The sequence below is a fragment of the Heterocephalus glaber genome, unplaced genomic scaffold (assembly GCF_053883595.1).
Source record: "Heterocephalus glaber isolate CG9 unplaced genomic scaffold, H.glaber_assembly_v1.0 deba00000347, whole genome shotgun sequence".
Lineage (NCBI taxonomy): Eukaryota > Metazoa > Chordata > Mammalia > Rodentia > Bathyergidae > Heterocephalus > Heterocephalus glaber.
In genome coordinates this window covers 39,677,443-39,691,109 of record NW_028258143.1, presented here as the reverse complement: position 1 = coordinate 39,691,109, position 13,667 = coordinate 39,677,443, and the positions used below count along the sequence as shown (strand labels likewise).

The window sequence follows — 13,667 nt, the reverse complement described above, 5'->3', positions numbered from 1 at the left end:
TTTGTTGGCCACTTTTATTTCCCCTGTGGATTATTTGTCCACATCTTTTGCCTCTATTAATATTATAGTGTTACAATTTTTTTTTGTTAAGATTTTCATATGTGTTTTTAATCTTCATAATCATCCTCTGAGTTAGGTACTATATTTGCCCCACTTTACAGGTAAGGACATTGAGAGATCATTAAGTAACTTGCCCAAGGTTACACAGCTATTATCTGGTAAATCTAGAGTTCGAATTTACATTTTCTTTCTTTCTTTCTTTCTTTTTTTTTTTTTTTTTGGTATCAGAGATTGAACTCAGGACCTTGTGCATAAGAGGCAGATGGTGGAATCAGTGAGCTAAATCCCCAGCCCTCGAATTTACATTTTCTTTTTTTTTTTCCTTGAACTCTTATTGGTACATTTTAGGTAAACAGTACATTTACATTTATCATTGGGTGCTTGTACCTGTACATGCCTGTGCATCCTTCACTCTCTCCACCTTTCCCTATTTACATAGACTTTGTTTAGGAGGGAAATGAATTTACATTTTCTATACTGATTTTCAGTAAGCCTATGCATGTTTAGTTGACTTTCTAACTATATTTCATGGAGTTAGTTTGTGTTCTTGGTATATAGTTAAAACTATTTTTTCAGGCATTATTTAAGTTTCTGGATCTTAAAGGGAAAATGGATGAATATTAGCCTTAGAATTTTAGGTTGCTCTTTGTGGAATTCAAGTTTAGTATCCTTATACCTTTGTGTGATCTAAAAGCAGTTGCAATGAATGAAGGAAAATACAGGGTTTCTTCCCTCAGATATAGATATATTTTTTGGCTCATGAATTAGATAAACATTGAACTAAAATTTTACTCTTTTGTAGATTTTGACCTATACCGATTTCTCGTCTGTTGGCTTTGTTTTGATCTTTGATAGATCTAGTGTCCACAGTTCCAGAGGTGCAATAATTAATTAGTGGCAAATGCCATGGTTCAACCTTAAACAGTAATTTGGTTTCATTTGGGGCATTTTGGAGTTTTCTTGTTTGTGGGAGAAAAGTTGTTAAACCTTCTCAACTTAATTCCTCAGTCTATTTATCTTTATATTGTTGCATAATTCTGTGTCTAGTATATGGTAAGCACTTATTAAATGCTATGTTGAATTTAATTCAGCATTTTTATTTTAACTTTCATTCAGCCTGTCAATTCTCAGATTTTGAATGTTTTAAATTTGTTTCTTACTCTGGTTCCTTTAGGTTATATGATGATCAGTCTTTTCATCATCTCATAGCTAATAAGTAGTTGGGTAGTGAACAAGAATACAGATAATTTTCCTGAATCCAATGTCTCTCAGTTCATGCTGACTTTATAAACATAACTGAAAAGTTAAAAGGGTGCATCAAATCATAAACATAGAATTTTAGGGTATGAATTAAAATGCTTATTTAGTTCAAAACTTTCATATAACAGTACAAGATAGAAACAAGATGGTAGAAATGTGTTAATTTAACATTAATCTGACAATAACTATGTGACTTTATACCTAAATGAAATTTTTGAGAAGTCTGTTGGTTCAATCAAGCATGAAGAAGGACCGTTTGTAATTTATCCTTTGAAATACAGTAATAGAAATTTTTTCATGAAGATCTGTACTGGTGGTTTATACAATGATAGTCTTTTTCAGTGATCTATACAATGATTGGAGTAAAACATAAGTCAGTCGGATGACTTTCTGTAGTTTACTTGTTCTGAGTTTTTTAGAGAAGATAGGTGATGGTCTCTAAACCACATTTCAGAGATCATTTATGTGTAGTTTATTTTCTAAATTCATTGCCAAGTGATGCATACTATTGATTAAATACTAAGAATAAACAAAATACTGAAATGCTCACTGATAATCATACAGATAGTCTTAGAAAGTGATATCCTCAGCAACTGTCAGTCATTCTTTATTTCTTTCGAAGTTCAGTTTTTGAACTTGTTCTTTAAGTTTGTTTTAGAAGCAGTTGAAATTTGTCACAGTTAAAATCTTTGTAACTAAATCCAGACTTGTAGGTAGACATCTGAGTGGCTATACTCTATCAAAAAACTTCTTAAGAATCTTGAGCAGGTTTGGAGTATACGAGCTCAGTGGTATACCACTTGTCTGGTGTGCTTGAGGCCCTGTGTTTGATCCCCAGTCTCTTAAGGGTGAGGGTAGAGAGAAGAATTTCTAGAAATCATAGTGAATAGCTCTAGGTATCAGAGCCCATGTAACATGAAAAGGGATTGTAGAAATATCAACAATATATTATATATCTATATATCCAAACTGTTGTAGAACTATAGAGAAAAGATTCATTAATTTTGACTGGGGCAAACAGGAAAGGTTTCTAGACTTAGACCATATTGTTATTCATGATAGCTCTCTTGTTTTTTGTTTTTGTTTTTGTTTTTTTGGGATTGGGGATCAAACTCGGGTCCTTGCTCTTGCGCAGCAGGTGGCAAAACCACTGAGCTAAATCCCCGGCCTCATGAAAGCCCTCTTGAAATCCTGTTAAAGGTAGTAGTAATTGTTTTGTTGGCTTGGAGGAGTTTGGGGATGGTGATGAAGATGAACTTGAAGATTATTGTTACTATTGCACTCTACTGCAGCCTGTCCTTTATTCCCAAACTCTGAGACTGCTCTTGAGGAAAGTTACTGATCATTACTTAGGCTAAATTCTGTGCTAATTTTTCAATTCTCACATGTGACCTCTCTGTAGTAATCTGAATATGGACATCTTAAATGACTCCTTTTATTCCCCTTGACGTTTAAGAAATTGCTATGGGAAAGGGGTATAACTCAGTGGTAGAGTGCTTGCTTAGCATGTGCAAGGTCCTGGGTTCATCTCCAGCATGGTAAAAAACAAAATAAAAAATACCCAAGATATATGTTTCATTCTTTATGATTTTTTTGCTGCTAGCCCTAACCTTATTACTTAGGATGTATCTTTCATCTTTGCTCATTTATATCAACATTTTATTGGTAATTTTTGACATATTTTAATAATTTTTGTCAAGTTCCAGAAAGTAATTCTTTGAGTTTTGGCCGGGATTGTGCTAAATTCACAAGTTTGGATTTGTCCTATTTCATTTTATAACTTATTTTATAGTTGTAAAATTTTCTTAGATTTTTCTGGGAGTAAAAAGCAATCATTTGTTTTTTATTTCCTATATCTACTTTCTTTGTGTTTTAATGACATCATTTCTGTCCAGCTTCCTTTTTTTTCTGGTTAACTTATTCACATATAAAGACAGAATTGTATAAACCACCCTCACTACTTTTAAAAATTGACTCAGAGGTAAATAAATACTGAGGAGAAATATTCATTCTCTTCCAGCTGTCCTTTAGCAGGAGTGGATGCTTTGGATCAGTGGAAGGGTAAGTGTATTCCCAAGGAGTAGACCAGACTTTTCCATGATTTTCTTCTGTCTTCATGTTTTTAACATATGTGACTTTCATGGCTCCGGGTTATAATTCTAATAATTCGAGCTAAAACATCTCAGTAAAGATGTTATCTTAAAAAGTCAAAACTGATGTGTCTTGTAATATTCTGTACTCTTTGGTTCCTGTTGGTTCCTTCATACCTCCCCCAAACAAAAAAAAATTTCAAATCTTGATTTGATTCAGTATTTTTGATAAAAAGGGGTAGGGGTAGTGGGAGGGGCAGTGGAAAGGAAAGAAGGGAAAGGAAAAATGATGAGAAATGGAAAAAATGGAAATAAAGTCTTTGTAAATAGGGAAGAGTGGAGGGCATGAAGGGAGGGCTAGGAATGGGGAAAAAATAAGAACCAAGATGAATTATGTAAAGGTACAGTTCCCAATGAGAAATGTAATTGTGTTGTATACCTACAATGTACCAATAAAAGAATTTAATATAAAATAAATAAATAAAATAAAATAAAATTTTTGCAAGTGGAGCATGTTTATATGTTGCAGAATGGTACAAAATGAAATACTGCTATCCAGTCTATATATTACAGAGATAGTTTTGATGACTTATATCTCAGGATAATCAAGCAGTGCTGTTTTTGGTCTTACATAACCATTTTTCTGTATTTCTTGGTACCTATTCCTGTAATATGACATAGCAAAGTCTTTCCAATTTTTGTTTAGGTTTAAAAGATGCTAATGTTTAAATCTTCTGTAGTCTGCCATTTAACTGCCTGTATAATTTGGGTAACTCATATAATATTTCTGACCTTCCATTTCCTCTTCTTGCTGTGTGTACCTCACTGATAAATTGTTGGGAACTAATATGAAAGTATATATACATTATCTTCATAAATTATAAAATTCCATATAGGTGTACAGAGATTTGAAGTATTATACTATAAAATAATTACAGGAGACCATCATAGAACTGTCAGAAGATTCTTTACTGCTGACATTTTTCAATAATTGAATGAAGACATCAAGTACTTCCATGAATATAAGCTTTCATTTACCTCCATGCAATATGTCGTATTTTATTTATAGAGTTTATGTAATTGTTAGCTAAGACAAAAACCAAGGATGGTATGTAGTACAAGAAAGCAGTGTTCTTCTGTTAGTCGAATTATGGTATCTGTGCACAAATACATTAATATGGTAGAAATCCACTGTAGCCTAAATGTATAAGTTCTAATCTACTAAGGCTCAGTTTTTGTTGACTTAGTATATTAGAAGATGGAAAAAAGATTCCAGTCTACCGTATTATGTTCATGGTTTGTGTTGCCCATATCACCATGCTTCTTTCCCACTATATGAACTGAGACTAAAATAATAACTATAAGATAAAACTTATAAATTAAAAAGACAAATACAATAACGTCTGAGCATGTAGCTCAGTGGTAGACCACCTGCCCAGCATGTTTGAGGCTCTGGGTTCTCTCCCTGGTAACCACCACCAAAAAAGGGGAGGGCATTAAAAAATAATGAAAAAACCATAAAGTTGTACTAAAGAAACAAGGAAGTGGCACGGAAGAAATTAAAACTCAAAGCCAAGCAAAGTAATTTAAAAAGAATAAAATAAAAATAAAGCATTGATAGAGTCTAAATATCAGACACAAAAGTTGACATCTTAATCATTCTGTTGTTATTGAACTGTTAATCAGTCACTACACAGGCAGCAGTCACCAACAGACAGCCCATTCATCTTGACCCATGAAATGTGTATAAGTTCAGTGGTGTAAAAAATTTTTTTCAGTGATGTAACATTATAAATAACTATTGCTAGTGGTAATTTTTCACAAATACTGAGTCTTAATAAAAATTACTGATAGGATTGGGAATGTAGTTCAGTGGTAGAGTGCTTCCCTAGCATATGCAAGGCTCTGGGTTTGATCTTTAGTGTTGGGAAAAAAAAATTACTGACCAAGATACAGAATTCCCTGATAAAACTGACCTCATGATATTTATTCAGTTTTATAAAAGGCACTGAACTGACATCTTCACATTTAAATATGTAATGCTTCTAGTGCTTTGAGATTATACCATATACCATATATTTAAATATACCATATATTTAAAATTTAAAATTGCTTTTGTAAGAGTTATATGCTAATAGGTTATTGTATTCTTCAGTGTTGTATATTAATTGTTTTTTTGGATTTTTTTTTTTTGGTACCGGGGATCAAACTCGGGTCCTCGAATTTGCAAGGCAGGCAGTGTTGTATATTAGAATTCTTTATGTAGCTTTTACCTAATTAAACACTTTTTAATTCTTTATTTGTATATAATTTAAAATTTACAAAACATTGTAATAAAAATAAAACACTCACATAGCTCGTATCCCTTTATCCAGATTCACCAAAAAATTTTTTAATCTGAATTGAAAGTTCTGAGCTACTGGAGAGCCATAGTCCTTTACCACTAAAAGTTAAGCTTTAGTGTATATTTCTTAAGAATATGGGTATAGTTCTCAACAACAGGAAATTTAAAGTTGTTATAAAACTAATCTGTCCATAATTCAGTTTTTTTCAGTTGACCAAATGTCTTTTGGTTTTTCCCTCTTCAGTGTAGGATCTAGTCTAGGATCAGGTTTTGCAATTTTCTTTGGTTTCCTTTAGTTTGAGACTTTTCTACAAGCTTTTCTTTATCTTCTTTGACATGGAATTTTTGAAGAAAGTAACCTTCCCCTAATTTTTCACGTAATGTTCCTAACTTGGGGTTGTCTGTTAGATTCAAATTACACATTCCACGCTAGATTACTACTGAATACTTGCGTTGTTAACCAAACCTTTTATGTTTCATTCATTGCAATTAACTCATTGAACTTTCTTTAAATTTTGCATTTTTACTCACTAGTTGTAGTGCATACAGCTTGTTATTTAATGATGTCCTTATAAAAACACATGTTTGACTTAGGTTTAATATTTCTTGAGAATTCAATCAAGGGTTAGGGTGTAGTGAATAGTCCTATACCTCCCCCCATGGGAACTCCCTGTATTGGCCCAGCCTCAACTAATCCTCCTGTCTCAGCCTCCGCAGCAACATGGACTATGTGCATGCATGTTCTGTTTTAATTACTAGATAATACAGCATAAAACTGAATTTTATTTATTTGATCTTTTACTTGCCTTTTCTATGATATACTATTCCTATTGCTTATTTCACTTCTCATCTAGTCCCCTGCAATTTGAAATTTTAATCCTCAACATTTTCCCTTTTTTTTTTTGGTAATATTGGGGAATTGAGCTCAGGGGCTTCACACTGAGCTACATGCCCAGTCCTTTTTGAGACAGGGTCTTGCTAAATTGTCCAGACTGGGCTCGAACTTGCAATCCTCCTACCTCTGCTCCCCATTGTTCTGGGATTACAGGCCTGTGCCACCATGTCCAGATTTCTTTTAAATGTTTAGATATTTCCTACAGTTTCCAGACAAAAATAAGAAAAATAAAGGTACTTGTTTTAACAAATTGTACTTTAAAAAGAAGTTATCCTGCTCTTAATGTTCCTGTCTTATGCATATTGAAATGACTTCCAAGTAGTTGAAAATACCATACTTTACCTCTTAGCTTGACCTATGTTAGATTTGTAGTTTTTCTTCTATTTTAATTGCTCATTTATTATAGTTTTAACATTTAGTGGAATCAGACACATAGTCTCTAAGTTTAAGAAATTCAAATTACATTTTTATGTCATTATCATATACATAAAGGTAATGTTTCCACTAGTCTACCAAAATTGTTTCATTGTGTATAATGATTTACAAAAAAATCAAGTAATCTCTCAGTAAATTTTGGTGTTTTGAGTCATGATTAATCTAGTGGTATAAATCTTCCTATGGTTATTTTTATATTCTTAAGCTGTCTGGGTAAGGGAAAGAAAAGAAGGGAAAGGAAAAATATGAGAAAAGAAGCTGTCTTTTGGTCCTCTAAGGGAATTTTAGTTCTTCATGATTTTGTTTCTTACCTAAGGTGAGTAGAATTAGGAGTAGAGCTCTTAAATATAGATAATTTCCTGAATAATTTACTGAATCTTAACCTTAAAAAGCCTAGAAGTGTGTCCTACTATAGTTACTCTGGTTTTACAATCTGTTGCTAAGGTTTTGAGGATGTATCTGTGCTAGGAGGTGGACACATTTCATTCATTCAACAGATAATTTATTGAACACCTATTATGGGCATCTGGAAATGAAAATGCACAAAGCATTCCTTCTTCTTAAAGAGTAAGAAATGATCCAGTTGAAGATTCTTGTAAAGCTTAGACCCCAAAGATAAATGAGGTATAAGTTCTGTTATTTAAATCTAGGCCCACTAAAAAAAAAAGTTATTTTTGTTTTTTTAAGTAGTTCCTAACAATTTCCACTAATGCCTGAGTTCAACAGTAATTTCAAAAGTTTAAAATTTATGAAATCTAAGGTTTTCATAGATTTCCTTTAAACTGTCAGTTAATATAATCAAAGTATTTTTCATTCAAATATTGACACTCAGAATCACTGCATTTTAATTGCTATGTCTTTGAAAGAAGATACATCTTTTATTAGAGAGGTAACTTTAAAACTTTCTAATAGAAAATATTTTTTGTATAAATTTTCATTGGTTCTAGAGATTTGTCTGATTTTTATGCAGTTGAATATTTTATAGGCAAAGAAATTCAAGTGGAATGTCATAAATAAGGATTATTAATCCACTCAGGGAACATCTATCTATCTAAAATAACATTTTTTGATTCTTTCTATAAATTGCTTTATGTTGTCCTATTGCTCAGTTTTCACTAGTAATTCTATAGTTCACTTAATGAGCCATTTAGTATATTCTCCACAACCATGATTCCAAATTTTTCAAGACCCTACCCCCCTCATTGTCCCTTGTAAACTTCCCTTTTTTTTTTTTTTTCTGTACCAGGGATCAAATTCAGGACCTTGTGCTTGTGAGGCAGGTATAGCACCACTGAGCTAAATCCCTGGTCCTCTTTGTAATCTTTCTTAAAACTTGAAAGATGTTGTGAACACACAAACTATAAAATAATACAGTGAAAATTCATGTACGTACCTTGGCTCTAATAAATCTTAACCTTTTGTCACATATACTTCAACTTATTTTTTAAAATAACAGATGACCTTAAAAGTTTGTGTAAAACCTACTCAATCTCATTCTCTCTCCTCCTCTCTTTATAGAAACAACCACAGTTCTGAAATTTATTTTGATTACTCCTGTAAAAGCCTATGTGCTTTTTTGTACTATACTTGTATATGATGTGCAGTACTGTTTGGCATACGTTAAAATCTTATACAGGTTGAGTATTCCGTATTCAAAATACTTGGAACCAGAGTGTTTCGGGTTCTTGATATTTAAAAATTTTTAAATATTTGGATGTTCATAATACGATATCTTGAGAATGAGACCCAAGAGTAAACAGAAATTGAACTTATTTTTCACATGCATTTTAATCACATAGCCTGAAGATAATTTTGTACAATATTTTTAGTGTTTACATTTTAACTTTCACCTCCTCAACATGAAGTTACATGGAATTTTTCACATGTGATTTGTATCGGTGCTGAAAAAGTTTTGGATTTTAGAGCATTTCAGATTTTGGATTTTTGGATTAGGGTTATTCCATCTCTAGAGCATTTTATTCTATGCATTATTTCCAGCTTGCCTTTTTCACTGTTTTTGTTTTTCAGACTTAGCCAGTTTATTCATGTATTACTTCATGTATTCATGTATTCATCCAAATTGTTGTACAGTATTTAATTCTGTAATAATGTATAGGATATTTATGAAAAGATATATGTGCACTTTTCTTCTGCATATTGGTAGGAGTTACTGAAGGGTATGTCTCAAATTGGATTTGCATATTGAAATTTTTAGCTCTGTTGACAAATTTCTTTCTTTGATGGGTATATCAATTAATATTTCATTAATTAAAAGTACACATAAAAGCCAGGTGTGGTAGTGCTTACCTGTAATCTCAGTTTCTTTGGGAAACTGAAGCAAGGTGAGCACAAATTTAAGGCTAGCCTGGGAATTAAACAAAACAAAAAAACCCCCAAAACAAAGAGGGCATCTGTGGTTGTAGCTTAGTGGTAGAGCACTTGCTTAGCATAGCATGTGTGAGGTCCTCAGTTCTATCCTCAGTAACTCAAGAAAAGTGCATTCAAATTTCCATTTGTCAGGATTCTGAGTGAATTTTATATTATCACACTTAAAATTTTTACCTGATTGGTTATTAAATGATAGCTCATATTTTTATTTCTCTGGTTGAACAGCTTTCATGTTTACTAGTCATTTAGATTTCTCCCTTTGTGAACTGTTTGCCCATATTCTCTTGAGCTTTGTTTTTAAATTTTTTTTTTACTAGTATATGTTTGCAGTACAAAATGATTACAGTTATTGTGAGGAATTGATACATGTACATAATACATCTCAAGTCTCTCTTTCTTTCTCTCTCTCTCCTCATTCCCTATCTTTCCTTTCTCTCTCTGTTCCTTCCAGTTGTTGATCCCCTTCCCATTTATAAAAGCTCTATTTTCATCATTTTTTCCATCCCCTTTCCCTCCACTCTCTTCTCCCTCCCTCCCTCCATCTCTTGTTCCCCTGTCCATTTGAAAAAAATCTGTTTTCTCTTTATCTTACATTTTGCATTTTCTCTCTCTCTCTCTGTCTCTATGTATATATACTTACATATACATACATATATACACATATATACATATATATATTTTAGTTTCTCGTATAAGAGAAACACATAAAAGCTTGTGTGTCTGACTTATTTCACTCACTGTTATGGTCTCAACTTATATCTATTTACTGTTTTTAAAATTAGGTTATTTCTCTCTTATTCTGCACATGCATCAGAGATGCCTTCTCAGTCAGTGCCTTTTCTGTTCACATTGATTAAAATGCTTTTTGTTGTTTAGAAGTTTGTTTTTAATTTTGGTACTAGGGATTAAACCCAGGGCCTTTGAACTAAGCAATATCCCACCCCCTTTTTATTTTTTGAGATAAAGTCTCACGAAGTCTCAATTTACCCAGACTGGACCCAAACTGACAATTCTCCTATCTCAGCCTTTGAGAGTGCTGAGGTTACAGGTGTGAGCCACCAGCCTGACTTTTGTATAGATGTTTAAAGTGTTTATTTAGTCAAAGTTACTAGGTTTTTACTTCATAATTATGCTTCTCCCCCTTTTTTTTTTCTGTGAGAATCTCAGGCATTGATTATGATTTTTGTTGTTCTTTCTTTCTTTATTTTTTCTTACTGGGGATCAAACTTGGGACCTTGCACCTGTGAGGCAGGCGGCAGAACCACGGAGCTAAATCCCTGGCCCTGTTCTTTTGTTTTTAAAAAATCTTTTCTTCCCATAACCCAAAACATAATGGCTTAAAACAAGTTATTTCACTTTATGTCATGGATTTTATGTGTTAGAAATTCAGGCAGGGCTTAAGAAAATTGCCTTGTCTCTTCTGCAAGCCTTAGCTGTGGTGGCTTGAAGTCTATTGATGGCCAGATAGGTGTGTTTTGTAGTTGATGCTGGTTGTTGTCTGGACTTCAACTGGATGTTCTTCTAGAAATCCTACACGTGTCTATCACTGAGTAGAAATAAGGACAATAAACACTCAACTTTTTCTTAACCCTAATGGGAATGCTTAAATTTGTTATTTATTACTATTTATATGTTGTTATGTTAAAAAAAATTTTCCTGCTGTTTCCCCAGATTGGAGAATATTTTAAAATTATGACTTAGACTTGAATTTTATTAAGTTTTACTTTTTTGAAATTTTTTTTACTGGTGCTAGCAATTGAACCCTAAGGCCCTTATATTGAGCTACATCCCGGGCTTTTTTTTTCATTTGTTACTTTTTTTTAAACTCACTAACTGGCCATGTTTCCCAGGGTTGGCTAAAACTTACCATCCTCCTGTCTCAGCCTCCCATGCTTGGCTTTTTTCTCCACTTCTGAGAAAATAATATATTTTTTCCCTTTTGTTTATTAATGTCATAATTTAACATTAACAACTTTTCAGAAATAAACCCATTCTTGCATTCTCTGAATAAAACCTACTTAACCATGACATGTTAACAGTATTTTAATATTCTGCTAGATTTGATTTATCAATATATTTACAATTTTGCAACTGATTGATTTTGCTTTCAAAATTATACTAGTTTTATAAAATGAGTCTTTTTTCTTTACTTTTCCCCTTCATGAGAAATAAATAATCCAAAGGAAGACAGAAAATGGGAAACAAGGAGCAAAACATACATGAGGACTATATATGTAATAGAAATTAACTAGCAAGATGGTAGATTTAAGTCCAACTGTAATGACAGTTATATTGAATATCAATGGTCTGTGTACCAAATATAAGAGGAAGAGATTGTCAGATTGCATAAATATTTGACTCAACTATTTGCTGTCAAAAAGAAACCCATTTTAAAAATGAAAACATAAGTACATGAAAAGTGAAAGGTTATAAAAGATATGCCCCACATTTATTAGGCAAAAGGAAACTGAATAGTTATATCAATTTCAGAAAAGTAGATATCATGGTAAGGAATATTAACAGGGAAGACAGATGTTAATGATAAAGGAGTTTCAAGAATTTTCAAGAAATAATCTTAAAAGCACATGCACCTAAAAAGTAACAATATCAAATGTTTGTCTCAGTAATTTTGAAATCATATATAAAATGGAGAATTTCCTAGAAAAATATAAATTAGCAAAATTGTTTCAGAATATAAAAAACCTGAGTAAAGCAATAATCCATTAATTAACTGGGGCTAGAGGTATCCCTAACATCTACAGTGCCTCAGGTTAAATCCCCAACAGGGGATTAAAAAAAGTAATACAAGCATGACTATAGTTATTCATAAATAAAATTAAAATGAGTGGTTTATATGTATTTTTGTTCATGTTTCATTCATTTATTCATGTATACAAAATAAATGTATTAAGTATTGTGGGGTTTTTTCCCCCAAAACAATAGTTTCTCCAGTTTTTCAACTTAGTCTCCAGTAATTTAATTCATTTCTGATAGTAACTATTAACAGTTAGTACAGATCCCATAGGTGCAGTGATAGTGAAACTTTTAGAGCTTTCAATGATAACAAACAGCACAGGATTATTCTTTTTATTTTAATGCATTTATCTAGCTTGTTTTGATTAAGTTGGACAATATTAAAATTATCTCCCAGTTGAATTAACTGCTAAAAATGATTAGTTTTAAAATTATATACATTTTTAAAATTTGACAATAAAGCAATTAGAAAAGTGAAATCCTTTTTAAATTTTGAAGCTAAAATATATTTTCATGAGTTTTTTATTATATGTTGTTTTTTAACATTCTAGATCTACCAACTTTTTAAAATAGCAAACATATTTGTATGTTTTTGTGCTATTTCTATTTAGAAATAAAGACCTTGCTGGTTGGTGAGGTGTATAATTATAGAAGTTCAGTGTTAAATTTGTTTCTGAATTTTTATTGAAACCCCTTTGTTTGTTTCGCCAAGATGTATTATAAGGAAAAAGAGGAACCCAGTTTGCACAGGTTGCAATACATTGACATTCTCTGAGTCACTCCAAAAACAATCATTGTTTTATCTTGAATACCTCACTTGGCTTTTGCTTTTTCTTTCTTTTTTTTTTTTTTTTTTTTTTGATACCGGGGATCAAACTCGGGTCCTTGTGCTTGCACAGCAGGCGGCGAAATCACTGAGCTAAATCACCGGCCCGGCCTTCACTTGGGTTTTTTGTTATTGTTGTTTTAAGAAACTGAAGCATCTCTATGAAGCATTCTTCTCTATAAAGAATTTCAGTTTTTTTGCTTGTTTTATTCACTAGCAGAGAATAACAATAGTCTTTTTCATTATAGCATCTCTCTGTGGTTGTTTTGAGAACATGGTTGATTGATGTAAATATATAATGCTTCATTGGTGACATTAAAATATATATTGAAATGATTTTTATAAATCAAGACATAATTTGTTATAGAACAGCTGATATAAATTGTTACTTAGTAAATGTTGCCTATGCATCATCTATAGATAGAACAGAGAGCATTCCAAGTAATGTTAGGAGGAACTCATGGAAACTTGACTATACAAGAAAGAGTTCTAAATTGGACAGTAAAACTCATATACTATGACACTAATGAAGTAAAAATTATATCTAGTAAAATTTAATATTCTCTTTCTTTTTTCAGTGCTGGGAATCAAACTCAGCTAGGCAAACAGTAGGCT

General features: G+C 32.1%; 1 protein-coding gene across 34 annotated transcripts in view; it reads left to right on the top strand.

Moving 5' to 3' along the window:
- Positions 1-13,667, top strand: part of Baz2b (bromodomain adjacent to zinc finger domain 2B) — a 411,121-nt gene that overhangs the window by 128,737 nt on the left and 268,717 nt on the right. For 23 of the 34 annotated variants that reach the window (XM_087196276.1, XM_021265831.2, XM_087196267.1 and 20 more), the window contains one exon: positions 3,341-3,381. The exons of the other annotated variants lie outside the window; for them this stretch is intronic. In XM_087196276.1, coding sequence (XP_087052402.1) covers positions 3,341-3,381 — 41 coding nt within the window. The remainder of the gene's footprint in view (positions 1-3,340; positions 3,382-13,667) is intronic. 34 annotated transcript variants of the gene reach the window in all.